Source organism: Corvus brachyrhynchos, unplaced genomic scaffold (assembly GCF_000691975.1).
Source record: "Corvus brachyrhynchos isolate BGI_N302 unplaced genomic scaffold, ASM69197v1 scaffold200, whole genome shotgun sequence".
Taxonomy (NCBI): Eukaryota; Metazoa; Chordata; class Aves; order Passeriformes; family Corvidae; genus Corvus; species Corvus brachyrhynchos.
In genome coordinates this window covers 6,796,357-6,822,540 of record NW_008236184.1, presented here as the reverse complement: position 1 = coordinate 6,822,540, position 26,184 = coordinate 6,796,357, and the positions used below count along the sequence as shown (strand labels likewise).

The 26,184-nt window shown below is 47.5% G+C and overlaps 1 protein-coding gene across 1 annotated transcript in view; it reads right to left on the bottom strand.

Annotated features, from left to right (window-relative positions):
* Positions 1–5,908: 5,908 nt before the first annotated feature.
* IGDCC3 (immunoglobulin superfamily DCC subclass member 3) overlaps positions 5,909–26,184 on the bottom strand; it is a 93,180-nt gene continuing 72,904 nt past the window's right edge. The window contains exons 8-14 of the mRNA XM_008638561.2: positions 18,979–19,226; positions 18,275–18,439; positions 13,351–13,539; positions 12,987–13,091; positions 11,847–11,985; positions 11,424–11,631; positions 5,909–11,334 (exon numbers count right to left, since the gene is read on the bottom strand). Of these exons, the coding sequence (XP_008636783.1) occupies positions 11,170–11,334; positions 11,424–11,631; positions 11,847–11,985; positions 12,987–13,091; positions 13,351–13,539; positions 18,275–18,439; positions 18,979–19,226 (1,219 nt within the window). The 3' untranslated portion in view covers positions 5,909–11,169. The remainder of the gene's footprint in view (positions 11,335–11,423; positions 11,632–11,846; positions 11,986–12,986; positions 13,092–13,350; positions 13,540–18,274; positions 18,440–18,978; positions 19,227–26,184) is intronic.

The following is a 26,184-nucleotide window of genomic DNA, read 5'->3' as shown; positions in this document are numbered from 1 at the left end:
CGTCCTTCTGTGCTGTCGGCACCAGGTCCCTGACAGGAGGCAGCAGGTCAGGGACCTTCGGCTGCTCAGGGACCCTGGTCCGGGCACTCTGCCCCCTGCTCCCCCTCCCCTGCTCCTCGAGGATGAAGCACAGGAAGCTGCAAGCATGGAGAAGTAATGGAATTATTGCTCTGTCATGTACCATTCATTTTAATTAATGCAGCACGTCGGCGCTGTGACAGCAGTATTAACGAAGGTTGGGAGGTTACTGCAAAACAATGTCGTCTTCCTACACCTTGTCACTTCCCAGCGCTGTCCCCGGACCAAACCCCCTCTCCTTCCCCTGTTCATTCCACTTTCCATCCTCAGGTGCTTGCTGGGAGCCTGTGTCTGCAGGCAGGAGCTGGGGGCTGCTCCCACTCGCCCTCGGCCCCACACAACCCGTCACCATCAGAAGTACCTACTAACGCGTGTTTTAATTAGAATAATCACCGAGTTGCATTAGGAAAAGGATGGGAGTGGGTCCCCGTTGCTCGCACAGAGCAGCTCTTCGTTGTGGCTTATACAACACCCTGCACTAAAGCTGCTGGAGGTTGTCATTAAGGTTAATTAATTGCAAAGATAGCCAGTGCTTTCTGATGGGTACCTTTGTGTTAGGGGTTGCTCAGTGGAGGGGGGGCAAACCCGGGGAGCTGTGCAGTGGCTCAGCCTGGGATTGAAGGAAAAATGCAAAGAAATAGATCAAAAGAGCTAACAGCCACCCTTCTTCCCGTCAAATATTCCTGAAATCAGCACGTTCCTGCAGAAAACCTCAGCGCATTGGAAAACCCTCAGCCGTGAGAGCGGGGGCTGCCAGTGCCGGCTGCTCAAGGATAGATTCACCCGTGATTTGGATTTTTCCTTTCGCAGCAGTTAACGTTTTGCCACCATATCCCGCTCCGTAATTACAGTGACTGCACGGATCAATTAGCGCCGCTTAAAGCCATTAGCAGCCCAGCCCCTTAGCCCGGAGCCCATGGCCAGCAGCCGTGTGTGTGGGGAAGCTGCGGAGGGACCCATCCACACAGTACCTGCAGTGGGCAACCCCTCACTTCTTTTAAATTCAATTTTATTCTGCTTTTCCATGTTGTAACAATCAGCAGATGATGGCCTCAGCAGAGACACTGGGACATACTTTGTCTGGCTGAAAATGTTTCATTTCACTAGGATTTCCATGTTTCCTCTTGGAGTTGCCCGAAAGGTGACAGTTCTGTTTTGTGATGTGGTTTGTTACCAGAAATTTATCCTTGTTCTGTGCCAAATCCAAAGCCTCTGAAGGTCTGGGACTGTCTTGAAGCATCCATTTGCAAGGAAAAGCAAAAGCCTTTCCCAATGTCTCATCTAGGGGGATGAGAGAAACGGGGTGAAAAGCAGAGGAGGGATAACAGATATTTTAATATCTGAAGGGGAAGACAAATATTCTCTCTGTGCCTCCATTTCTCTGTTGGAAATGCAAATTTTGCCTCTGTTGCCCATGTCACCTGCAGATTGAGAGCTCTGTGGTTTTGGCTAAATGATTTATCAACAGCAGGAAAACCTGGAGCCAGCCAGCTCCAATAGGGTGGCTCAGTTAAAGGATGTAGATGAAGCTCCAGGCTCTTCCCAAATTCATCCTGACGTATTGGTGAGCACAAACACCTCAAACACCAGGTTTCCATTCCAAATACGACCATTTCCATTCACCTTCTGTCTTACACCAAAAGTGAATAACATCCAAAAATTTCCCCAAAGTGGGTATTTCTTCCAAGGTCTTCCCTAAAAACACGGGTTAAAAAAGTCCTGGCAGAAGCCATGGCTGTTAACCAAATCTTGTAACATTAAGATTTCCCATGCAGGGACTTTTTCTCTCTTTTCCTCCCTTTGACGACAGGCTTTACCAGGTTTAATGGTGACATGTCCCAATCTGTGTGGCCTGGCTGTCCCTGGGCAGAGCTGGTGTCCCCAGCAGGGAGGATTCCTCTGCATTTAAAAAACATAAATAGCCCGAGGTGCTTTTATTTTTTTCCTATTTCTCATAATTTTATCATATAAGAAAAAAAAATGTTAAACTGGTGTAAAACCCGTATTTTCAACAGGACTGAGGGACCTTATGTTCTGAAGACTCCTTTGGGTCCATGAGACAACTTGGTAGTCCCTGGGAGAAGCTGAGGGGGCTGATTTCCTAGCCCCAAATCATAAATCATGCATATAAAAAGTCACTCAGGGCACTCTAACCCAGCGTGGGGCAACTGTAAATATTTTTGATCTAAGAGATTATTTTCTCTTTGGGCAGTGGCTTGCTCTGTGTGTGACATCTCATTCCTAGACTGATGTTTTATAGGCATGTGGGCCCTTGTATCTGCTCATGGTTAGTCGATCATGCCAAAACATATGGGTTGTCGTGTACTTTTCCATGTATTCCTGTTATAAAGGCTCCGAAAATAACTGGAGGGTTAAAAAATAAATAAGTCTTGAGGATGGTATTGTTCGTGCTAGATAAAATCCTGTGAACAAAGCAATTGGCATCATTTCACTTGCAAATTGAGCAGTGAAGCAAAATACCATTTATGAAACTGTAATTTATTCTTGGAAAATCAAGCACTTACAATGTTGGCTTGTCGCAGGTTAAGTTACAGAAAAGGGAAAAAATAGATTAATGATGAACGTGACAACATTTCAGGGTAAATCATCACAGTGAAAGCCTTTGAAAAGCCTGTTTGCTCCCTGTACAAACGGGGTTTTTATTTTTTTCTCCCAAGAATATTAAACCAGGGTGCTTTGGTGCCAGGTGCAGCCGAGCAGGCAATGGCAAGGTCTGAGGAGGTCCTTGCACTCCCTTTTACCCCCATCCTGCTGCATCCTGTGCTGGGGAGCCCTCGCTGCTTTTGGAAGCCAAAAAACAAAGTCTGGTTCGTTATTTTTTTCCCTGCCTGCAATTAGTCCATCCCTTAACGATCCTCTTTCTTGCAGATGTTCTTATTATATTCACAGAATCACAGACTGGTTTGGGTTGGAAGGGACTTTAAAGACCATCCAGTTCCAATCCCCTGCTATAGGCAGGAACACCTTCCATTAGACCTGGCTGCTCTAACCTGGCCTTGAACACTTCCAGGAATATTCTTATATTTTGGTTCTGTACAACTAAAACCAGGAAATGTGAACAAGCAACTCTACAGTGGGGACATCACCAGTGCCACCATTGGGGCGTCAAACCCCATCATCAGCTCCTTCATATGATCCACAGATGTTCCTTGACAAAGGTCTCCCAAGGTCTCTCCTTTGCCCTGGCTTTTGTTCCTTATCCCTCTTAGCCCTTTTTCTTCTGACCAGGAGACCACTCTCCACTGACAGACACCCCTTGAGAGCTAGCAGACACCATGGCATTGTTGCAATGGGGATGGGAAGAAAATGAATATAATTTGCACAAGAAGAGGACAGAGCTCATCCAAGTAAGTCCATAGGTGATGAGGAGGCACAGCCTTATCTCCTGGCATGTGGGAGTTTCTGGACCAGTTGGAGCCATGAATCCCAGCCTGGAGCTGCACTCTGGATGTGCATCTTTTATCTTTATTTAGGGAAATATCAGCAGATAGTCCTAATCCCCATGATTTCTGCACCAGCATCTTTTAAGGGCTCACTGTTAAATCGCAATCACCACAATGATGAGGTATTTGGGGCAGGAATGGGTATTTCCATGATTCTGGCCAAGGCACCACTTGTCCCCCGCGGCGCTTGCCGAAGGTGACGGTAAAACAGAGTTCACAACCCGAGGAGCAATTGCCGGCTGTAATAGTGTGTCACGTATTAAGGGAGCATGTTTGAAACCACGTTATATTATTAAAATTCATGGGAGTGATTTATAGGGGTTTTTAAAAACAGCAGCTTGCCAATATAAATTGGCTTAGGAAAGTCAACTGTAATCCACCCAGGTCCAAATAATGACATTTCCTCCAATACATCCAAAAAGCTGAAAAGCAGAAAATAATATCCAGGCTCCAGAGATAAGGCGAGCACCCAAGGGAAAAAGGACTCTGAAATATTCATGCAGCCGTAGATTGGATGGTGGAAATGGCCGTTCCCAACGGCTGCGTTTAGGGACTGATGAATTTAGTTACTGTACCTTTATATTTATCGCTCAATAAACAAGACAAGCTCCTTTACGAGGCTGAGCAAGACTAATTTAGCTATTTTAGTGCAAAGGAAATGGTTTTCTGGGCAAGGCAAGGGGTTGGTAATTTTGTATGAAATTAGGAGACTTTTAATTTAGCCACTGAAGGTGCTGGGAATAACAGGGCTGGAGATGAGATGTGAGGAATAAATCCCCCCCATAGCAGTGGGGTTGGGTACTCACCCTGGGTTTTGGGGGACCCCACACTGAGAGAGAGCGGAGCCTTTCTGGGCTGCCTGCACCTGCTGATGAAGATGTTCCAGCTCTTGATTTTTAAGATGATTTTTGGAGGCTGAGGCCGTCGCTGTAAAGGTTTTACAACAGCAATGCTGGAATCAAGCGTGGCTCTGTAAAAGTGTCAGCAAATGAAGCGGTGATGCCCAAGCAGTATTAACACCAAAATGACCTTTCCAACAGTTAGGGCTTTATGGGATATTATAAATTCTCCCTGTGTTGGCAGGGTTATAACTAGGACATTAGTAACATCTTCTCTGGCAATATTTGAGGCAGGAATGTAGTGTTTGGAGCCGAAAACACCTAACTTAATTTTTTTTAGTGTTTCTGTAGCTGAAAAGTTGATTTGAGATGTTTCCAGCAGAAATTTGAATACACATGGTCAAAAGGAGATTGTCTATTAAAGATGAGTTTTGAGCACTCAAGTAGGGTTTTTTTGAGGGCTCTTAGTATTTCCAACAGCCCCAACTCAAAGCGATTTAAATGTATTGCTTGGGGTTTTTTATTGCCTTAGTTTCTAAGACTTCAGATTAATATTGTCAAACCTTTTTTTTATTGCCATAAAGGCAGGGAAAGTCCTTTTTAATGAAAGCCACAAGCTCTACACAATACCTTGACTTTGCAGCTGCTATCTTCAGTACCAGATTTCACTGAACTTACATGAAAATCCCCTGACTGAGCCCACTCTGATCTTTTTTTCACCTCTTGCATTGCCACTGGGAAATAAAATCAGTTTTTGTGCTGGTATTTATTATGAAGTATATATTTAGACAATCCATGCTGCAATTTAGCAGTTCCGAGAGCTTTGGGGAGTTGTTTGAAGCGACTTTTCACTCACCTGCTTATTGAAACCCCTTTAGAAAGTGCTGCTGGGCTCAATCTTGCTCATTTATTCCCTGCAGCCTCTACTCTGCCTGTCCTTTGGCATCGAGGGCAGCAGCAGCAGCAGCAGCACACGGGACAGTGGCAGGAGGGTGGCTTATGGTTCACAGCCTGTTTTGGGGCAAGGATGCACCTTAGAATCCCAGAATGGTTTGGATTGGAAGGACCTTAACAATCATTCAGTTCCAACCCCTGCCATGGGCAGGGACACCTTCTACTATCCCAGGCTGCTCCAAGCCCCATCCAACCTGGCCTTGGACACTTCAGGGATGGGGCAGCCACAGCTTCTCTTGGCAGCCTGTGCCAGGGCCTCCCCACCCTCACAGGTACTGCCCCATTAGCGCTGCAGGCAGTGGAAAAAGCAGATGCAGCAATAGCTGAACAAGAGCCAAGATTCTTTGGAAATTGATTTGCACTTCCAAGCACAGGTGTCATACTGTGACCCTGGAGGTTTCATCTCACCCAGCTCCCAAAAAACCCCTCAGCCCTTAAATGCTGAGTTTTGGAAGCTGCTCTTTGAGAGGAGCTGGATTCATTGCCATCCATCTGATGTGATGATGCCCCAAGTTGCCCTGCATGATCCCCACACCACAGTCCTGCATGTGAAAAGAAAAGCCCCACACAGGCTCATTTATTCTAGTTTTATTTTTCTTGTACAAGTAGCCACAGGCTAAAATCTAAACAGAGCAAACTACAAAAAACCTGGGTTTTATTTTATTATTATTTTTTTAATACAGAGCTAACAATTGTGGGATCAGTGGGATTTCAGTACCAAGACAGTTCAAAGTAAGAAAGGTAGAAAATAAACAGTAGAAAAGTGCTTTGCAATTTGGGTTTTTAGTATTACTCCTAACAGTTGATTCCCTAAAAGGACTGGGACAAAGGTTTAGCATTGGTTTCATTATGACTTTCTTACAAACATAAAGATATTGCAAGTTTACATGATAAATAGGATCAAAGTACAAATCCTTCTTTGCTTTTTAAGTCAGACCCTGATCCAAAGCTCCATGAAATCAGGCTTGTCCCCGACTCGCTGGGCTTCACAACTGGCCCCGTCCCTTCTCCCCACATGATGCTGAAGCCCAGGCTCTGCCCTTGGAGTAAACCTGGAGCCATTTCCCTGATTCTGAGTGTTCCAGGGGGGTTCAATGCCATGGCCCCATGCCAGCAGCACTTTCAGCTGGGGGTGCTGTTGCTTCACTTGTCCCCATCTCCCCGCCCGCAGCTCCAGCCCAGGCACCTTCCTTTTCCTTTCCTATTTTTAATTTGGAGGGTGAGGGAAACAAACGAGCCGGCATCAAGTTGCTCAATGGGATCTGTAACCTGCCTGCTCTGGCGCGCATGGGAAGGGATAGATTTCCACACAATGTTTGCACAGATGAAGTGAGGAGCTCCCCCCGTTTGTTTCCATAAGCTTTTAATTTCCTTTTTTTTTACCAATCTTCCCAGGCTTAAGTGCTGTCACTCAGCTCAGAGAGGGCTTGGACACTGTACTGATCCCCCCTGAAATGCCATGGGATGGTTATCCCAGAGGAACACCCCCACAGGCAGCAAAACTCTTCCCTTCACTATCCAGAGGCAACAACACTTCATAGCTTCTCTCCTCTTATTACCAACTTAAAACCTACAGTACCTTGGTATAATTTTGGGTGGAAGCTTTAAATTTCCCAAACTGGTCCAGCACTTAAATACATCAGCACCTTTACAAAACAAGGAAGAAGAAAGATAACGGTAGACAAATAAATACCTGAATCCAGCATCGTGAAAATACCCTGTCACAGCATGAAACTATTCCCTGTTCAACTAAAGACAATGTGGATACTATCCCTGAGGAAGAAGCCATCTCTGGTTAACTTGAGATCTCCAAGAATAGGTTGTGCCCATTATGGGTTACCAAAAATTAAAAAAAAAAATCAGCTTTTGGATATTTATTCCTTCCTATAATTTCATCTCACCACAGCCAGAAAATAAGAGGGTTTTTGGGATCAGCTGAGAAAAGGCAACAGGTTGAATTAGTGTAATTATTTGAAAAATACTACAGGATGAGATTCCTACCCCAAACACAGGCGGTTTCCAGCAGTTTGCACCAGATCCAACACCTGCCCGTTATCCAATGGTTTTATCTCTGGGTAGAACTAATTCCTCCCATCAGGAAAAAGGTGGGGGGACGAGGGGGGGGCAGAAAGGAATGAGAAGCCTTGCAACCTGTTCCTTAGATGTTGTGGTGTGTAAAGAAGTGTGAAGGGAGTGCTGCCCTTGGCTGGCAGGCGGGCGGGCACCAATGGTGAAAGGCGCTGGGAACCACCTTGGGACTGTCTGGCTGCCTCCGCCTCTGGTCTGGGGACACCAAATGATGCCTTGACCCATGTCTTGTGACACAGCCCCACATCTGCAACACACCTGCTGTCCCACAACCACCCAAATATGTGTCTACCCTAGTACAACTTGTCTGCTTGAGTACAATTGTGCCCCAAGCACAGAATAAAATTCCATCAGTTTCCGTCAAAACCAGGGCAGCAGTTTGGATGAACGAAGGACACTGTCCCCCATGCTGAAACCAAACACAAGCTCTTTTTTAATTCTTTTTTCTTTCTCATTTCACAGATTAAGGGCCAGACATACTCTAGGTGATGCTTTCCCAAGTTTTGGGTTGGGACAGCTTCGCCTCCAGCCCAATTCAAGCACTGAAGTACAGTGAGTGGGGCTGTTACGTGTCGCTTATCCAGCTGAGTGACAGCTAGAAGCACAAAGCCAATATGTAATTTTGAGTGGGTTTTTTTGCCCAGTTTGGTGGATTTAGGTAATTCAGGGAAGACACTGTATCCTCATGGATCACCAGACTTCAGCCACACCCCTTCAGGGACTGAGCTGCTGCAACCGTCTGCGTTAGGTCCCAATGGTACAGACTGACAAGAGTGGAAAAGAAACCCCAAAAAATAGGAAAAGCTAAACATCTAAAAAATAGTCTTTAAAGATTTACATCCATTTTCAACCATCTCAAACCAACGCAGAATCTGCATTGGTTTAAGCCACCACATTTCTGCATAATTAAAAAAAAAACAAAAGAAAAAGCTCTACTCTTCACATACTATTGTATTCCGACTAGTCAAATGGCACAGCATTTCCCTTTAAAAAAAGGAAGTAGTGACAAATACTTGTTACTATTACAATATCACAATAATATGATATTAATTTAATAGCATGTTCACAGCTCCAGGAAGTCTGAGCTGAACACTACTCTAGGTTCTGTGTTCACTTTGGCAACAGTACTTATTCAATGTGAATGGTGGCATTACACACATGAAAAAAACAATAAAAAGAAAAACTGGGCTGGAGTGGGAGTGGGATGTCAGGAGAGGATCAGGTTGTCTTTGATATGAGGTTATAACTCGAGCTGTTTGGTGTCTTCTCCTCCCTCCTGCCTTCCCCTAACCTCGGCTCCTGCGATGGGGTGGGCTGTGCTATTGGTCTCACATAGCGCTGTCCCCCCACAGTCCCTTCCCAGGCTGTCTCCAGGTCCAGCATCACAGGTGTGAGCAGGGATCCTCTGACAGCCCATTTAGCCTCTTTGGTGGGGTGGGGAGAGGCTGTTTGGGGGGGTTAATGCCAAAATTTAACCCTTCGCATCTTTACTGTCCTGCATGATGTCTACAGGAGGAGAAATTTTAATGGAAGAGGGCTAGGAACACTGAGCCTGAACAGCTCCTTGCTCTTGAGATTGGTGCCATTACGTCTACTTGGGCCAAGCTGGATGAGGTAACATGGAAGGACAGAGTCCTGCTCCCAGGTAACCCTGCCCAGTACCAGGGCTCAACTCAGGGAAGAGGCATTTGCTCATCCTCCTGTATATTGTACTATTTACACAGCCATCAGTTTCATCCCATTGCCAGCTGGGCAGGTCATGAGGGGTGTTTTTGACACAAGGGACTCTCCCACTGGTACCATTTAAAAAAATGCAATTAATACTTTTTTTAAAAAACCCTTAAACTAATTTCCTTTCCTGATTCCTTTCACTGTCCTTGCAAATACAGCAACGTTTGATTTACCACCACCTACACAAAGAGATCAAACCTTCACATTTGCCTGGATTTAACCACCTCACACAGCAGGGAAAGGGCTGCCCTCCGGCACCATCTGGCACCTGGTGTCCCTGTCCCCCATGTGTGCCCCCCTCTCACCCATGGACAATGCCAGTCACACACTGACTCACAAGGCTGCACCACGCCAGGACAACCCAACCTCCACAGTGTCAGGTTGGTGGTTGATCTCTGGAAGGGACAAACCCTCTCTTTGGTGTCAGGAGCTCCTCTGCCCACCCTGGGCATGGGGAAGGAGCAGCTCTGGCGGCCCCCAGCATCCTCCTTGCCTTGTCCCGTCTGGGGAACTGAACCCTTTTTGGCTCTACTCATCCTTTGGACATTCTCCTGTGGCTGGAAAGGCGCTGGAGAAGCTGGGAGCAGCTCAGTAGCATCTCAAGGGATTCTGGAAGTGCTCTGTTGGGGTTTCCCCATGGGTGCTCCTGATAGCAGGGTGGGCTTTGGGACAAGACAGTGACATCCAAGTTCCCACCTCCCAAGGGTGTGTTGTGCTGCTCGTGCCAGCACATGCCATAGATCATCCTGCTGGGAATCAGCCTTGGGGAGCAGCACACTGATGAGGCAGAAGGGTGCCCTGGCCCCAGCACTGGCATCTGAGCACCCCATATCTTCAAACTCAGGATGGACTGGTGCCCAAATCAGCCCTGGAAGGGCAGCGGTGCCAGGGAGCCACACGGCATCGCGCTGCTTGTCTGTGACAGCCCCAACAATCTTTGAAGTAAAAAACCACAACACGAATCTCCGCCACACAAAATCACCCCAGAACGCCCAAAAGTAAAGCTCATAATATCAGTGAAGCATTGGGCTTCACTTGGGGCTGGGTGGGAGATGCAGGAATTGCGGAAGAGGGGACACACACACACACACACACACACGCACACTCTCACACATGAGTTTCTCTCACGCTTGAGGTAGAACATTGCTTTCAAATGTTTGGAAGTGCTTTACATGGGAATGACAACAAGGAAGCCACCAAGGTGGCGGGTACAGAGCGTGACTGCTGAGGTAGGACCATGCTTGTACTGACCAAGTGCTATGCTACTTGTTTGTTTGAACACGAAGGAAGACACAGGTATTTCTGCTTCCCAGAAGACATTCATTCCGGTTGAGGTAGGTTCTGAGTTCACTCGGGTTGTCTGTCCGAGTCTTTCAGTAGCCCTCAGGCATCCTTTGACACACATACACTCTTTTTTTTTTCTTTTTTTTTTTTTTTCATATTATTTAAAGTCAATCCGCAAAAAAAGTATCCTGAGAAATAGCGAAAGTGTACAAAATCATCAAATCCATGGAGAGAGAGCCTTCCTGGGCCTCGATTTTTGGAGTCAAGTTAGAAGGATTTTTCCAAATCCAGTCTTCTGGAAATGAAAAATAGATCCAAAAAGTAGTCCTAAAGCTGCTGATCAGGAAAAAGTCTGGGATGCCAAGAGATGGGGGCTCCACCGTATCTCCAGTCTGACAGAGACTGGAGAGTTTGCCAAACTCTGCCAAGGAGTCTGTTACATAGCAGCTGCAGGGAAAATCCATCATGACCAGTCTCCAGAGAGCCGTCATTGGAAGAAACACATTGAGAGGCTCAAGAGAGGTCAGAAAGATAAACTTCACAGAATTTCCAAAAGGCTGTATACATATATATATATTTATATATATATATAAAAATAAAGCAAAACAAAAAAATAACAATCAGACCGTAGAAATCTTCAATTGACCTGAGATTGACAACTCGTAAAGATATCACCAGCCGCGGGTTTGGTTTCTGGTAACTCCTACAAGAGGCTTTGAGTCTTGGCAGTTTTATCCTTCATTGGCAGGACCATGATTGGGAGCCGGAGCAGCAGGACTGCTGCCACAGGGGTTTTTTGGGAGGGGGTCTGGCTGCTCCTCAATGATGCTGAACTCATCCAGAGGGAGTGTGGAGATCTGGGTTTCATCATGGGGGGCTGACGGGCTGTGAGCCAACTGGAGAGAGAGAGTGGGGGAGGACAATGCAGTGACAGTGACAGCTCACAGATGCACAGCCAGGTGTGCTCCCATCCTGCTGGACTTACCATTATTCCCTTCTCCTGCTGCTCCTGGGATGGGGATGCTGGAAATAACCTCTCCAGCTCATTCATATCCAGCTGCTTTCCGTTCAAGTCCCGGTCGTCCCTGTCCCTACGAGTGGCCCCGTTCAGGACAAGGCCCGTGGCGCTCCGCTGGCTCCGGGGGATCTGTGGGGTTGACAGCTGCTCCTGCACATTTTTGCACATCAGCAGCCTGAAAAATAAAGAGATGGAGCCTGAGAGTGAGAGAGGTGGTTCATCCTCTACTCCTTCCCCCAAGCCAGCGTCTGCCTTATCCCTGTGCTACACTCCTTCATCCTTCAGTCTATCCTATAAAGTCCAGCATTGCACTGGGAATGTGAGACTCAGTTGGGCACACCCACAGTACCAGGGACCACCACCCCTGAGCAGTGGCGTCAGCATCCCTACCTTCCTCGGTACCCAAACATAAGGAAGAGGATGCAGAATATGATGCATGTGACACCGATGTGGATCCCGATGATGATGCCCGTTGTGGAGGTTTTATTGTTCTGCTCATCCTTCATGCAGTCACAGGGAGGATTCAGCACTGCCAGGAAAAGGAGAAGAGGGAGGTCAGTGGTGCTACTCTTCTATTGCTCCTCCAGCTTTTGGGGAGCCCACAGCCAAAGTCAGAGTCTTGGGCAGTGCTGGGAGCTGTGTATAGGAAGAGGAGAACCACGTGGGAAGCAGGGGGGTCGCTGCCTGCCAAGCACCTCCCTTGCTCCCAGCACCCCAGGAGGGTGCACGCAGCAAGCACAAGACTGGAATGTCTGTAGTGAGCCAGCCCCATTACCTGGCTGCTGTCATTAGACACAATTAATGAAAAAACCCACTCTGATGTTAATTTTTGCAATCCCCCATGCCAAGGTGGGAGGTAAGAGGCAGCCACCACATCAGAGCAAGCTGAAACCTGATGGAGTAGACAGATGCCAATGAGATTAGTATTTACTCCAGCACAGACAGACTAATAACTATCTCTTGAAGATATTCCCATTGGAGGCTTAAAAGGCTTCCAAGAGCAGCAGGATGTTTTTTACACATAGATGAATATGAAAGGTGTGATCAGTTAAGAAATTCCCTCTAGAGGTTTCTCCTTTGTTGCTGTGTAATGCAGGGCTCACACTCTGCAGCCATTTCCTTTTCCAAAGCCATGTGTCCTCCCTTTTGACCAGTGAAGGTCAAAATATCCAGGAGAGCTCCAGGACAGCAGAGATGCTCAGTGCACCACGTCTCACCTGAGGATGGCAGCTTGTACCTTATGCATGGGGGTTGTTCATGTTCATGGCCTCACCTCTGGTTCAAGTTTAGGGGACAAACCTGGCATATGCAAAACATTTGGTTTGTCTTCTCCCCATTGGTAAAAAAGCCATCCAGGTGCTCTCAGCCCTGCAGAGTTTTGCCTCAGCATTATTTGTGATGCTGAAAATAAATGAGTGGCTGAAGGTGAAATGAGGGTAATGCCACAGGGGGCACGCAGGATGTGTTTGGCCTCACCACCTTCCTGCAGAGCTTCCCAAAACCAGCACTGAGACCCAGGTCCCATCTCACCTGTCCTCTCCACGGTTTCCCTCAGGGATACGAAGCGGACAGTGGAGTTTCCATCTCCATGCTGGTTGTAGGCGAGGAGCTTGACTTCGTAAACCACCGATGCGTCTGCCCGGGGCGGGACACAAGAGGGACAGTTCAGGTGTAACCATGAGCCTCATCTGCCCCAGTAACACTTATTTGGGAAAAGAAATCTTACCAAATACACACAAGATGCTGCAAACAAGTACCTGTTGCTGGGAAAGCACCCACAAAACCTGGGGGAGAAGCTGCAGCATTAAGGGGTTGGGCTGCACATTTGAGCTCTCTCCTGCTAATCACGACAGGGGTGGGGAGGGGACATGGATCAAGGTGTCACCATACTCACCCAGGTGGGTAATGTTGTAGGCAGTGACGTTGCTGGCCAGGAGCACTGGACCTGTGTACTGGGAGAGGTGGACTTTGCGATAATACAGCTTGAAGCCTTTGTGCTGGCCCAGTTTGATGGAAGGTTCCCACGTTGCCTGCACGGTGGTGCTGTTAATGACTTTAATAAAGAGGGATGGCATGGCTGGGACTGAAACAGAGAGAGAAAGACAGTGGGTTGCATGTGCTTTTTCTGTTTGTGTGATGAGAAATTTCCCAGCAGCCTTTCCCTGCAGTCACTGCACCAAAGAATGTGCCAGCTGAGACTGAGAAAAATCTGAGCACACCAGAATCTGGTTTAACAGCTTTGAACTTCTTCAGGGAGCTGCAGGAGCTTCCAAGAGTTCCCTCTGCTCACATCAGCAAGCAGAAGCTACTTTTACACTTTGGTTGCAATCTGATGCTCAGCCTGGCCGGGTCAGGGCAGGAATGGAGTGACTTAAGCAATGCATTCTCAAATTCCAATTTTTTGCCCTCACCCTGAGGCACAGACCTTTCAGAGTGATTAATCCCCCCTTCCTGGAGGAAGGAACCAGATGGGATGGAGCTGGAGACATTCATCTTAAAAGTGTGCTAGGTACCTGCACTGGCTTGCAGGGGGCTTGCTCTCCCCATCAGCTTTAGGAGGGAGGTTTGTGACTGTGCTGGGGACTCAGGAGAGAACTGAGGCATCTTCATCAACAGCCCTGAACAGCTGAGCAGCCCAAGATCCCTGCACAGCCCGAGATCCCTGCACAGCTGGGGCTGGCTTGTTTTGGGAGGCAGGCACTTACCTGACCTTAGGGGCACACAGGGGGTTAGCTGGGAAGATGTCCCTGCTGCTGATTCTAAGTCCACCAGGAACATGCTCCAGTAAATGCCCCAAAACCCTGCCCTTATTCTCGGGATGTGCTGCAGAGGGGGTCAGACCATTCCCTCTCCAGGTCCCCAAAAAGCTGCCTGGCCCCATCCTGCCCCATCGGTCTGGATTGAGAGGAAAGATCTGCATATCAAAGCCAATTTTCTTGTGATACCTGGGTTTTCCAAAGCTGACTCTGCCCCTAGCCCAGCCTTGTGCCCTGGGCAGCACTGGGGCATACAGTCCATGTTTCCTCCTCCCCCCTGCTTTCTCCTACACTGGTCACACCAATACCAGATATGTCTCAGCAGGACATTTCACTGATGATTTTTTTTCCTCATTTCCACAAAACACCCCCAGGCTAAACTCTCCCATCAGTTCCCCAGCCTTTGGCACCATCCAGAAAGTGCAAAGCATGAGGTGCTGCAGGCTCTGCCCTGCCCAGGGCTCTGCTCCAACACTGGCACCAGGAGGGAGAAGAGTTTTTGGGCAGCAGGCACCAAGTTCAGCTCACCCCACAGCAAAATCATCCAGCAGAACAGCCCTACTTCTCCAGCAGCCTCCAAGCTTTGAGGTAGAGCTATTTTTCCAGTCCCACATGATTAGAAGCTCAGCAGTTCCAAATACAAGGATTGCTGGGCCTGAACTGGACTGAAGCTGCTTTCTGGCTTGTTTCTCCCTAAAGGGTCTCTAAGGATGAGCAATGCAAACCTGGCCTTTGGCAGAGAGTTCAGCGCAACCATTAGTGAGCAATGGGGAAAAGCAGATGAAGTGTGGCCATGTCAGTCTAAGACTGATGAGAGCTAAAAAGGGCATTTTCTCAATTTAACAGTAAAACTGCACAGCACAACCGTTTGTCTTTTCCCAGGTACTGAGAGCTCAAGCCTTCCCACAAGGAGATTTAGAGGAAGGATGGATGCCTCTCCAGGTGAGCAGGAGGGTCTGGGCAATCCTGTCTCTTCCCAAAGTGATGCCCTCCTTCAGGCTGCAGGAGCTTTGCTCGATGTCTTCTGAATAAGCCCATGGAGATGAACAAGTCCTTGCTGACTGCTGCATATTTCCACGTGGATTCGGGAGGAAAGACCCAGTGTCCTGGGTCACATTAATGAGATCCCATCCTGCCTGAGTGCTGCCAGTGGGAAAAAAATGGGCTGAAGTACTCCTTCTTGCTAGGATTTTATTCTGATGTGCATTTCATTGCTGGGAAGGCTGAACTTAACAATTCCTGAGTACAAAACACAGAGTAAAGTCTATTTATATCAGAATGTGCCATTCCTCCCAAGGCTGTGTATTTTTGCAGTCCAATTAAATACTCCTTTTTTCTCATTCTCCCAATTCCCTCTAGGGCAAAATCCCCGCTCTGAGAAGTTGGACCCTTGCTTAAAGCATCACTTTTCCAGCCACAGATGAAAACACCACAGAAAGGGAAATTATCACATTATCCCATGGACAAAGAAACACTGATGTGGGCCATCCTGATTTGTGAAGAGTTGGCTTTATTTTATGGTTGCAGAGCCTTACATTTAATAAAAACCACAAGAATATCTCTCCTTCAAAGTATGGAATATATCGTATTTATTCAAACTTTGAGTATATATATATGTATAATACTGATTATAGGTATATGCACTCGCAGAATGCATGTGCTGTTTATAACGTGATTACACAAATAAGTGTATACAATGGAATATATCTGTGTGTGTGTAAATATATGTACACACACCAGCAGATAGGTGCTTCACAGAAGTATATATTAGACATAATATGGAGCTACTATAAGTGAGGCATCTCCCTCATGCTAAGGGCTGGGATACTTGTTTTCCTCTTCCGTGCTGTTTGGAATTTTCCCCAGGTCATTTCAACTTTCTTCTTGAAGGCGTCTTTAGCCGAAGATGACTAAAGGAACAGTCTTCATCCTAGAGAAATGTCAAAAAGTCCTGGAGAAAACCCTAAAAAGCATTAAAAGACAAGAACAAAGGAGTGTGTGCTGCTTAATGAAGCAGAAAGCATTTGAGATTTAAAATACCACAGCATTTGTGAAACGGCGTAAAGGAGAATGACAGGGAGGAGGCAGAAGAGCCTTCCCAGAGAGTGAGGTTTATGGAGGAGGACAAGGTTCACTTGGGTCCCTTCTCTACAGCGTCTTCCCTTCTACTTTCCATCCAAAATCAGTACTGGCACAAAGGAAGGAGCACTGTGTCTCAAGAAAGCATCGGAGGCTTCAGCCAAGCATGCTCTCAGCGTATTGCCAGCCCTGAAAAGCTGATGGCCCCGAGCCAGAAGTAACCCTGCTCCTCTGTTTTCTGAGGAATATTTCATATTCTTGCTCCAAACAATACCAGGATAACATGGTCACTCCAGTCTCCAGCTGGCAGCATCTCTGCTGCCCTGGCTCCACTGAGCTGTCCCTGGCTGCTGGATATGGCATCTTGGAAAATCCATCCTTTTCTGAGGTTGTTAGCACAGATCCAGGGGTTCCCAAGCTCAGGGTGGACACAGCTCTCTTGTGCATGTAGGGAGGGCACGGGGTGAAACGGCTTGGCCACGAGAAGAGACAGATCTGCAGTGAAACCTAAATTTGGTGACAAAAGCCACCGGGCCCTGGCTCTCTGAGCCGCTCTCCTCTGTGAGCAGAAGGCAACAGGCACCCGAGTGAAGCAAAGCAAACAAATGAAGCCAGAACTGGGGCTTTTAAATAAATTTTTACCTTCCTACAAGGCAAACACAGGCTGGGGTTGAGTGATCTGAACCAAGCAAGTGTCCATCATCTACAGAGAGCTAATTCCTGAAGCTTTTTTACACAGGACAAGCCTTTTTTAAAGGACAGCAGGACAGAGATACCTTAAAACTTCAGAGAGCCAGGAAATTTATGATTCCATTACCAGATACCTAACTATTCCTGTCATGATTGAAAGTAATAATGACAAAAAGTCCTCTCTGACTTGACCTGGACTTCTGCAGTCACCAAGCTCTATAGAGCATGGCTGGCTTGTAGCTCCTGGGGCTGAACTCAGAGTATCGGGTCAAGGAGTTTCAAGCTTTGCCTTAGCCCATCCTTATGCCTCTAAATTGGGAGGAAAAACAAACTCCAAGGGTGACTGATTCCCTGCAGAGTACCAAGGAAAATAAACTTGCAGAGCAACAACCCAGTGGGTGAGGATTTACTGGTGTTTTTGCTTATATTCTGTAATAAATATGTGCAAGGGCTGAGAACAGAATGAGAACTGGATCCCCCACCTGGAAGTCAACACACTTTTCCATTTGATCCTAAATAATATCCTCATACCCACGGCCCTCTCCGCTGGAAATTCATAATTACTGAATGTTCATGAGAATGATTCCTAAGAAATTAGTCTCCATATCTGAGACAAGCCAGGATTCAGAAATAGATGATTCTCTAGGAAAATATTCTTCCAGTTCTGACTGACAGATAACACTGGGGCTGTGGTTTCTGCCTTGTACCTGTGTGCAAGGGTCCTGTATTAAAACACCCACTGTCTTACTGGGGAAGCTAACTGGTGGCCAAGTCAGGGGAAAAAAGCCTTAGAGATCACCCTAACTTCCCACTGAAACAGAAAGCTGCTCCAGGGTAGGGATTTATAGGTCAGGACAGCTCAGCTCTAGTGTCATTTTCCCAGGATAGAGCAGAAAATAATAAAATCTTTAGAAGTGTGGCACCTATCAAGTAAGAGCTGTGAGTACCAGAGCTGCTGGAAGATGCTGCTTGAGCAGGAAGTCTGCATTTAGCAAGGAGTTTAGGAACAGCCCAGAGCAGCTGCAATGCACAAGGCCAGGCAGGTTTGCACTCACCCCCTGCTACAACATCAGATGGGAGAGACGATGCTGTGTTTAATCAGTCAACCCCCCTGCAATGATACAAGTGAGTTTTACACAATATCCCAGAGTAGGCGGAGCAGCAGGAACAAGGAGCATCAACACCCCAGGCTACAGTGCCACAGTGCTGTGGGGCAGTGTTGGGGTGACTGGCACTGCTGCTACACACAGCATCTGTCAGCATCTGAGGGTCCCTGCACAAAGCGTTCCTTACCTTCCCCCAGCGTGCTCACCACCGTCACTTCTGAGGCTTTGCTGGCACCCCGGGAGGTGTAAGCCTTTATATAAAAGCTGTAGCTGGTTGAGGGCTCCAGATCAGTCACTAGCTGCTGGAAGGTGCTCTTGCTAACAGCCTCCTGGTACTCCATCTCTATGGGATCTGAAATGCAAAGGGAGAGAGAACTCAGCAGTGCTAGGTTTTGCAAGAGATAAAGAGAATAAGCAGATGTTGCAAGCAGTAATTTTGGTCCCTGGGGTGGATATGCTCCCACTCATTTCTGCTTACATTTCAAGACCAGGTTGGATAAGGCTTTGAGCAACCTGGTCTAGGGCAAGATATTCCTGTGGCAGGGGTTGGAACTGGATGATCCTTAAGGCCCCTTCCAACCCAACCCATTCTGTGATTCTCTGATTCTGTGATTTTTGTGTGCTTTGCCAGAGAGCTACATGGGCAGCAATATTTGACTATGTGGGTTCACCCTCCCCACACTTTCAATATTTACAATGGTATATTTAGTATTTGCAGGTATTTACAGTGTATTTACAGCCTCATCTCTGCTCTTCAGAAACTGGGAGGTGATGGAGAACACTGATGGCAGCATGGACTGCTGCAGTGCAGACCTGGTTTTACTTAGTGGGCCGTGTTGCTAAATTACAGGAAGGCTGAGGATGCTTTGAGCAGTGGGTGTAGCACCGTACCTGCAGCTTTCCGGATGTGCAGCACGTAGCCAATGATCTCCTTGGTGTTCTGCAGGGGCTTTTCCCAGGACACTTGGATGGTGGTTGCAGACACAGTCTCTGCCCTCACACCCTGAGGAGGGCTGGGCAGCCCATCAGCCCACAGCACGGTGAGGCGGGCACTGGCCTGTGTGGAGCCCGCACTGTTCTCGGCCAGGCACTGGTAGATGGCTTCATCCGCCTGGTTGATCCCGTAGATGGAGAGAGTGCTGTGTGGGGACATGAGGGGGACAATCATTACACTGACTGCCATGGTCCCCATGCTGGCTCTCATGGCAGGGCATCCCATGGCCTCTGTTTCCACAGAAAGCTTTCAGCAAGCTGTGGGCTGGTGCTTTGGGGGAAGGAAAAGTCCAGGACGTGGATGCATCATTCCCTGGAACCCGTGACTGGGCAGATTGTCTGTCTCAACCTGCAGATACTGTGGTTCAAGTACAGCCAGATGTGGACACAGGGTGGGACAGGAATCAGCAGGATCTAAAGATGTGGATTCAGGAAGATCCCAGTCACACTACAGAGCCAGCTCTGTGGCAAGTGCATGCACACATTCAAAAGAGCTTTAACTGGCTTAGCTCCAGTATACACCAGTGAGACCCATCCAGGCACTGCACACGGTTGCTAAGCCAAGTCTAATCAAACACAGCCAGAAAGCCCTCTAGTGATGCTCTAATTGCATTATAGCACATTAGAGCTCTCTTAGGGTAACACTGGGATTAGCTCATTTATCCAGCAGGGTTACAGCCTCAGCTCCTGCTTCTGCACTCCAGAAACACCATCACCATAAGCCAAAAGCCAAAGCTTATGAGCAAGTCACAGGTTTTTTCTGCAGGACCTCCGAGTGTATTTTTGATGCTGGTGCATCAGAGCTTGCTGCCTTCCAGGAAACAACCAGAACAGTTCTTCCAGCGTGCTCTTGGGGGCTTCCATATCAGGCTCAGATGCTGTTTTCACTATCCAATAAAGAACAGGCACTGGCTACCCTGGAAAACATCCCTAAAGGAGGGGGAAAAACCAGCCATATACCAGCCTCCCAAATGAGCATATTCCTGAGCACAATGCCCATCACTGCACAGGGACAACCAGAGTCCTTGTACATGTGGCCACATGAACTGGAGGCCTTTCTGCACTGCAGGACCCTCCAGCAATGGCTGTGAACGACTGGAGCAAGTTCAGGGCCAGCTCAATATCTTTAAAACAACACCAGCAAATACTGACTCAGAAATAATTGTGTGACACATTAGCTCTGTCTTGCCATTTGAACGTGCAAAGCAGCTTTTCTTGGTAACATCTGCTCACAAACAGGGACCCTTCGATGAAAGCTCCACTCAAAACCAAGCCAGGAACAACACGATTCAATATCTGAATCCATCAGACATAAGGCCGCCTAAATAAATAAATAAATAAATATCAAGTGTATCTCCCTTCCAAGGCATGGGATGGTCACTGGGTCACTGTCACCACTGTGTACAGCTCTGAGCTGGAGCTGGAAAGGGAGATTTGACACTGGAGATGTTTTTTACCCAACTCTGAGGCAGCAGCTCAGGTTATGGTAAAATCTGCTTACAGTGCCTTTGGTCCTGGGAGGGTGTTGTCACACACAGGACATCCTTGGGAAAACTTCAGAAGCTCACATGAGCTTTTTCCTACTTTTCTGTAAGAAATGACCCACACCTAACCAAATCCACATCCACTACTTGTTTCTAAGGAGAATTACTTTCTTCTCCTGCAGTGAATTCCAGGTTGACTTGGAACCTGACTGCACATGAGTAAATCCCAAGCATCCCTGCTGGTGCAAGGGGCCCTTCATGGCTTTTTGGGAATCACAATCAAAGCTGCCTTTTATGTAAATGAAAAATTGAACATTGGAAGTGGAAATGATAAGTAACCTGCCACTGCCTGCCCGTATGTCAGAACAAATACTTCTTCTAATTGCAGCAAAATATTGGTCTTCCTATATTAAAATTTATTATTGCTGTTGATTTAACATTCCTATTTCTGCCTTGCAAATTATCGGGGGCCATGGTGAGTGAGCAAACGTTTAACAGTCATCTATTTATGTCCTGTGCCTTTGTTTCCTTGGAAACATTGTAAATGGAATATCAAATGTGATGGTTTCAGCTGATACGGTGATTTTCGAGAGTCATCCCTAAGCTCCTCTCATAGCCACAGGCTCAATGTATCTGATTAAATGGAAGGAGAAAGGCAGAGCTGGGAGAGGGCATGGGGAGGAAGGACCCGATGTGTGGCTCAGCTGTGTCAACAAGGACTGACTCTTGTGAGGACAGATGGCAGAAGGCAGGATTACGCCATCCGAGAGCTGCACTCCCAGCCCTGCACAAAGCAGATGCGTGGAAGGAGCAGCAGCACTTCCTTCTGCCCTGTCAATGCAGGGATTATTTCCATGTGGCTGCTGTGCATCTGGGCACCCAGAGCAGTCCGGCTGGGCTGGCACATGGGTCAAGAGCAACCTTAAGCTTCCCAAGCACAAAGCAGATCTGGAACAAGGAGTATTTAGGCTCCATCGCCTCTAGGTGCATTTATGTGCTTTGCACAGAGAGAGGAAAAGACGTGGAGGAAGGAAGAGGGGAGCTAGGCTGAAATGCAGTGCAAGGAGCCTGATGGCAGTGCTATGATTCTGGGGCCAAAGACTTCTCTCTCCTCATGTGGGACACAGATGATTTGCAGCATGCCAGTGGTCCTGGATGGATGGCACTTGGCCACTGGGACCTGGAGTTCAGTGGAGTCTCTGCCATGCACAGTCAAGTCAAAAGAAATAAATACAGTGTTTTCTGCAAAGTTGGCATGGCACGTAGCTGGAAACTTGCTTCAGGCTTCAAAAAGTTCCTTTTCATTGAGGTTTCCTTGTGCTGAGCAATGAGACCCTTGGCTACCTGGTGCCCACGTTAACTGGAATGACACACAGGCAAAGGGACACTAAAACAGAGATTTAGAAGAGCATGGAGAAGCTGGTGAACAGAATGCTCAGCATCTAAACACTAGCTCCATGGGAAAAAAGGTTTTCTCTCTCGGGTGGGTCCCTCTGACACCCACCAGCAGATCTCCAAAGGAGGCTTCCTGCGAGTCCTGGCATAAGCTACCATGAGCAGGGTGGGACCTGGAAGTGAGTTACTTGAACTCCAGCATCACCCTAGCTGATATCTCTGCTGTGCATCTATGTCCACTTTAACTATGGACAAATTCTTCCTGCCTTCACCCACTGCATCACCTTCCAGCATGTGGAGGATGTGGTGCAGCAGGGCCAGTGTTCACTCCCAGGTTTTGCTGCTTTTTGTCTTTTTTTTAAGACAGCTCAAACAAAAGGAAAATTTTTAGTTGCCGTGTGAGAAGGCACAGAGTGTCTCTATGCATCAACCATCTGAAATATGCAGTGTCCTTTTATTTCTTCCCGTCAACACAAAAAAAAAAAAATCTGTCACTTTGGGACATCTGCTGCTGGAAAACTTTCCCGCGAGTGCCAGACTGGCAGTGCCGCGAGCATGTCAGACGAGGCGAGATGCCAGAAGGCTTTCTGCTGGTCACCAGAGCCGCTCGGCGAGCCAAGGGCTCCATCACATCTCCACACAATGCCCTGACAGGCATTGATGGAAGTGGGGAGAGGAGCTGCTGCAGATTCACACCCGGCTGAGCTGAAACGAGAGGCCTCCGCTGCTTGAAAGCCAAAGTATTCCCAAGCTGTCTTCCCAGTTCATAGGCAATCAGGATGACTGATCTGGCTCAGGTCAGGGGTCCAGGCCGGTGACCGGAGATCGGCTTTCCAAAGGCTCCTCTGAAAAAGTCTGCAAACTGAAGGAAGCCTCTTCATCGATTCAGCAGCACAAAGAAGAGGGGCCCATCTGGGAGGGCATCAGCCTTGCGTGCGCACAGGCGCACAAAGGAGGGAGTGTGATGAAATTAATGCAGAGGCATTAATTTCAGGCTGTGGTAGCAGGGACAGCATTCTGAGTGCCAGCAGATACCGAAAGCCACCAATGCCACATTCAGGTGCCCCATCCCTGCTCTGTTTCTGTCACGGCCTGTGTTGTGCTGTGCTGCACTGAATGATCTGCTCCTGGGCTGCCGGCCCATGCCGCACAGGGAAGGACCCTTTGCCCCTCAGCTTTGTAGAAATGCCCTGTATTCTGAAGGTTGCCTCACACAGGCTGAAAATAAGGTGCAAAGCTTGAGAAGTGACGCTCAGCAACCCAGAGGGACACTGCATATCATTCCCAGCCCTCCATATGCATATTCTTACATATCTAGAAATTAAATATCATACAGAGTATCCTAGGTGAAATTGGGTTGGGTTATGCAGAAGGACTGGTTTCTATTTTGCAGGTACTGCAGCCCACTGGTCAGGATACCAGCCCAATCTTGTGATTTCAGACTCACTCAAGAGCAGCTTCTGGAATGATGTTGCTGGTCCCAGCCACTCAGTCTGTTTTTATGAGCCACAGAGTACAATCACAGACTTAAGTGAATCCTGCCCCAGGAAGCAGAGCAGTGTTTACATCATCAGGACCATGGGGAAGCAAAAAATATCTCAGGAAAAGCTACTGGAAGGGAGGACAGAGCCTATATTGGTAGGACTGCAAATGCAGACTCTGGGGAGAGCTCTTTACTGCTAAATGGAAAGTCCCCCAGACCTTTTTCCCAGCAAGCAGCACAGATGCTGGAGAAGAAAACAACCCAGGCTAATTCAGGGGAGACTAATTTTAGGCTGCACCACTATGGGCTCAGTCCTGCCTCAAAGCCTCCTGTGTAAGGACTATTCTCTGCTGATGGATTTTGCTGTGTGCAACAGTTGGAACAAGCACTTAAACTCCTGACTCGATGCACTTCAAGAGCAGCTCAGTGGAGCAGCACACAGAGAAATTACACAGGCAACTTGGCAGCAAAATAATCACAGCCACATGAGAAGGAGAGACTGATCCCTGTTGCTGTTGGCTGATCCGGGGCTGCTGCAGGTCCTTTTTGTGGGATACGGCTGTGTGATCCCAGCACAGGATCGCTGCTTGGTGCAGGGATCATGCTGATTCCCCACTGCTTAGCGGGGCTTTGGGCGTTTGTGCAGAGATCCTCATTGCAAAGGCCATTTCCATGTGTCTACCAAAGTCAAACCCATAAATTATGCTTAAATCAGGAGCAGCTGGTTCACATACCCATCCTCCACGTACTTATTTGCCGTGCTTCTGGGAACTGAAATACAATTTGCTATAGAGCACCCTTCCCTCAATCACAACTGTCTGCAAACTCACAGCATAAGGAACTTCAGGCTTGCCTGTCCTCCCTTATGTGGTCCAAAACCCTACAAACTGAAGTGTTTGTGGGGATTGTGCACCATGAAGGGATGTACAAACCCATCTGCACCTTTCCACACCCAGCTAATGTAGGGTTTATAGAAAAAAAGCCACCTTGTGAATGACAGGCTCTGGTTTCCTTGGGTTTGGTACCAGAAGGGCTGTCTGGTCCCAAGTGCTTGGATGTTTGTGCTTGAAGACCCCTCTCTGTACCTGCACTGGGATTTAACAGCATGAGAAGTGCAAGAAGAGCAAAGCTGTCCTGATGTTTATTTACAAAGGAGTATTTCCCCTGATGAACCTTGAACATTCATGGCCCTGAAAGGGAGACATTTCCAGAGCACTAAACCAAGTGCAAACCAGTGAGGAAGAATTTAAAAAGGGGACAGTTCACAAGCAAAAGTCACCAAGGAGAGCAAATGCCACCTGAGCCCAAATTCTAACACAGCCTTTTTCTGATGGAACAAATGAAGTCCCTTAATTACAATTTGTAAATAAAATCTTCTTGGAAAATCAATATTTAGAGCCTGCCTTCTCTGAAGATGTTGGCCTTTGTTCCTTGTTATTATGGCAATATAAACCCCACAGTGTGATACACTTCCAGGCTGAAAATTACCCCCCTGAACCTGACTAGGTCAAAGGAAGAAAAGCAATAAACCTTTCACAGTGGTAATTCAGGGACTATTTCATGCTTCCTTGTAAATTTTGAAGTAATAAGCTAGAAACATACTTTTACACAAGCCCGTGGTTAACTTGGCCAGTAACCACACCTTCCTCCGGCAGCAATACTCCACCTTTGGGATGGGCTGGTGATGCTGGGTGCAAATTTTGCTAGAAATTCCCCATATACCTCTCAGGCTTTTGGACCATGATTGATCAGAATCACTCCAAGAGCAACATGGGCATCTCTGATCAGCACAGAGGGACAGACCCTGCCACTGCTGGACATGGGGATAGCTGCACCTAAGTCCAAAAGGCTCCATCAGCTTCTCCCTCAGAGAGCTTGGCTCAGCACAGTATCACCCCGACAGCAATCGGCTGCATCCCAAGCCGAGGGGCTGCATGGCAAGGCAGCCCCATCGTCAGCTCCTTCAGTCATTTTTATTCACAGCTTTTAATAGAAAAGCCCACAATTCCCTATGCCTGAGCCTTCATGCATTTTTCATTAACAATTATCCGCTATCCCAGAACTGCTTTTGATTTTTTTGCTAATCATCGATTGGCTATTTTGTTCCCACACAGCTGGCATTTTGAAAACATAACAACCACCTCTGGAGAGGGCACAGCAGAAGGCTGATCTTTAATGCTAATGTGCCCAGAAACCGTCAACACATCAGGTGATGGGAATTCACGTCTGAGGGACCACGAGGGATGAGATATTTATTGGACGCAGCCTGTGAGGCTGATTTTACCGTGCTGAAAGCCTGGAAGTTGCTTAGCAAGTGAATGTCTGATGTTGTACCAGCAGCCACATCCAATCTCCAGTGAATCCAGTCCTGAAGCTGCATCCCAGCAATGAAGGGCTTCTGGAGTCCCCTCACCTTGTGGGGTTTGCTCTCCTTGGATTTGCAGTTACTGTATATGAGAGATAGTGTGGCATGAGGCAGATGCAGAAGGGCCCTTCACAACTTTGGGAAGCAACAGATCCATTGGCTGTGGGTTTGTGCTGCTGCCACAGGGCCTCAAGCTTTCAGGAGCAGAGCAGCATCTCGAGCACACCATCTTCTGCAGGTCTGGACCTCACTTTTGGCTGTGTTAATTTACAAAAATGAAGTTGCTCCTAATGACACATTTTGCAGTCAATTAGCACATGATGTTTTGGGATGATTTACTTCTTTTTTTCCTAAAAATTCCTTAGGGGGAATTCAGA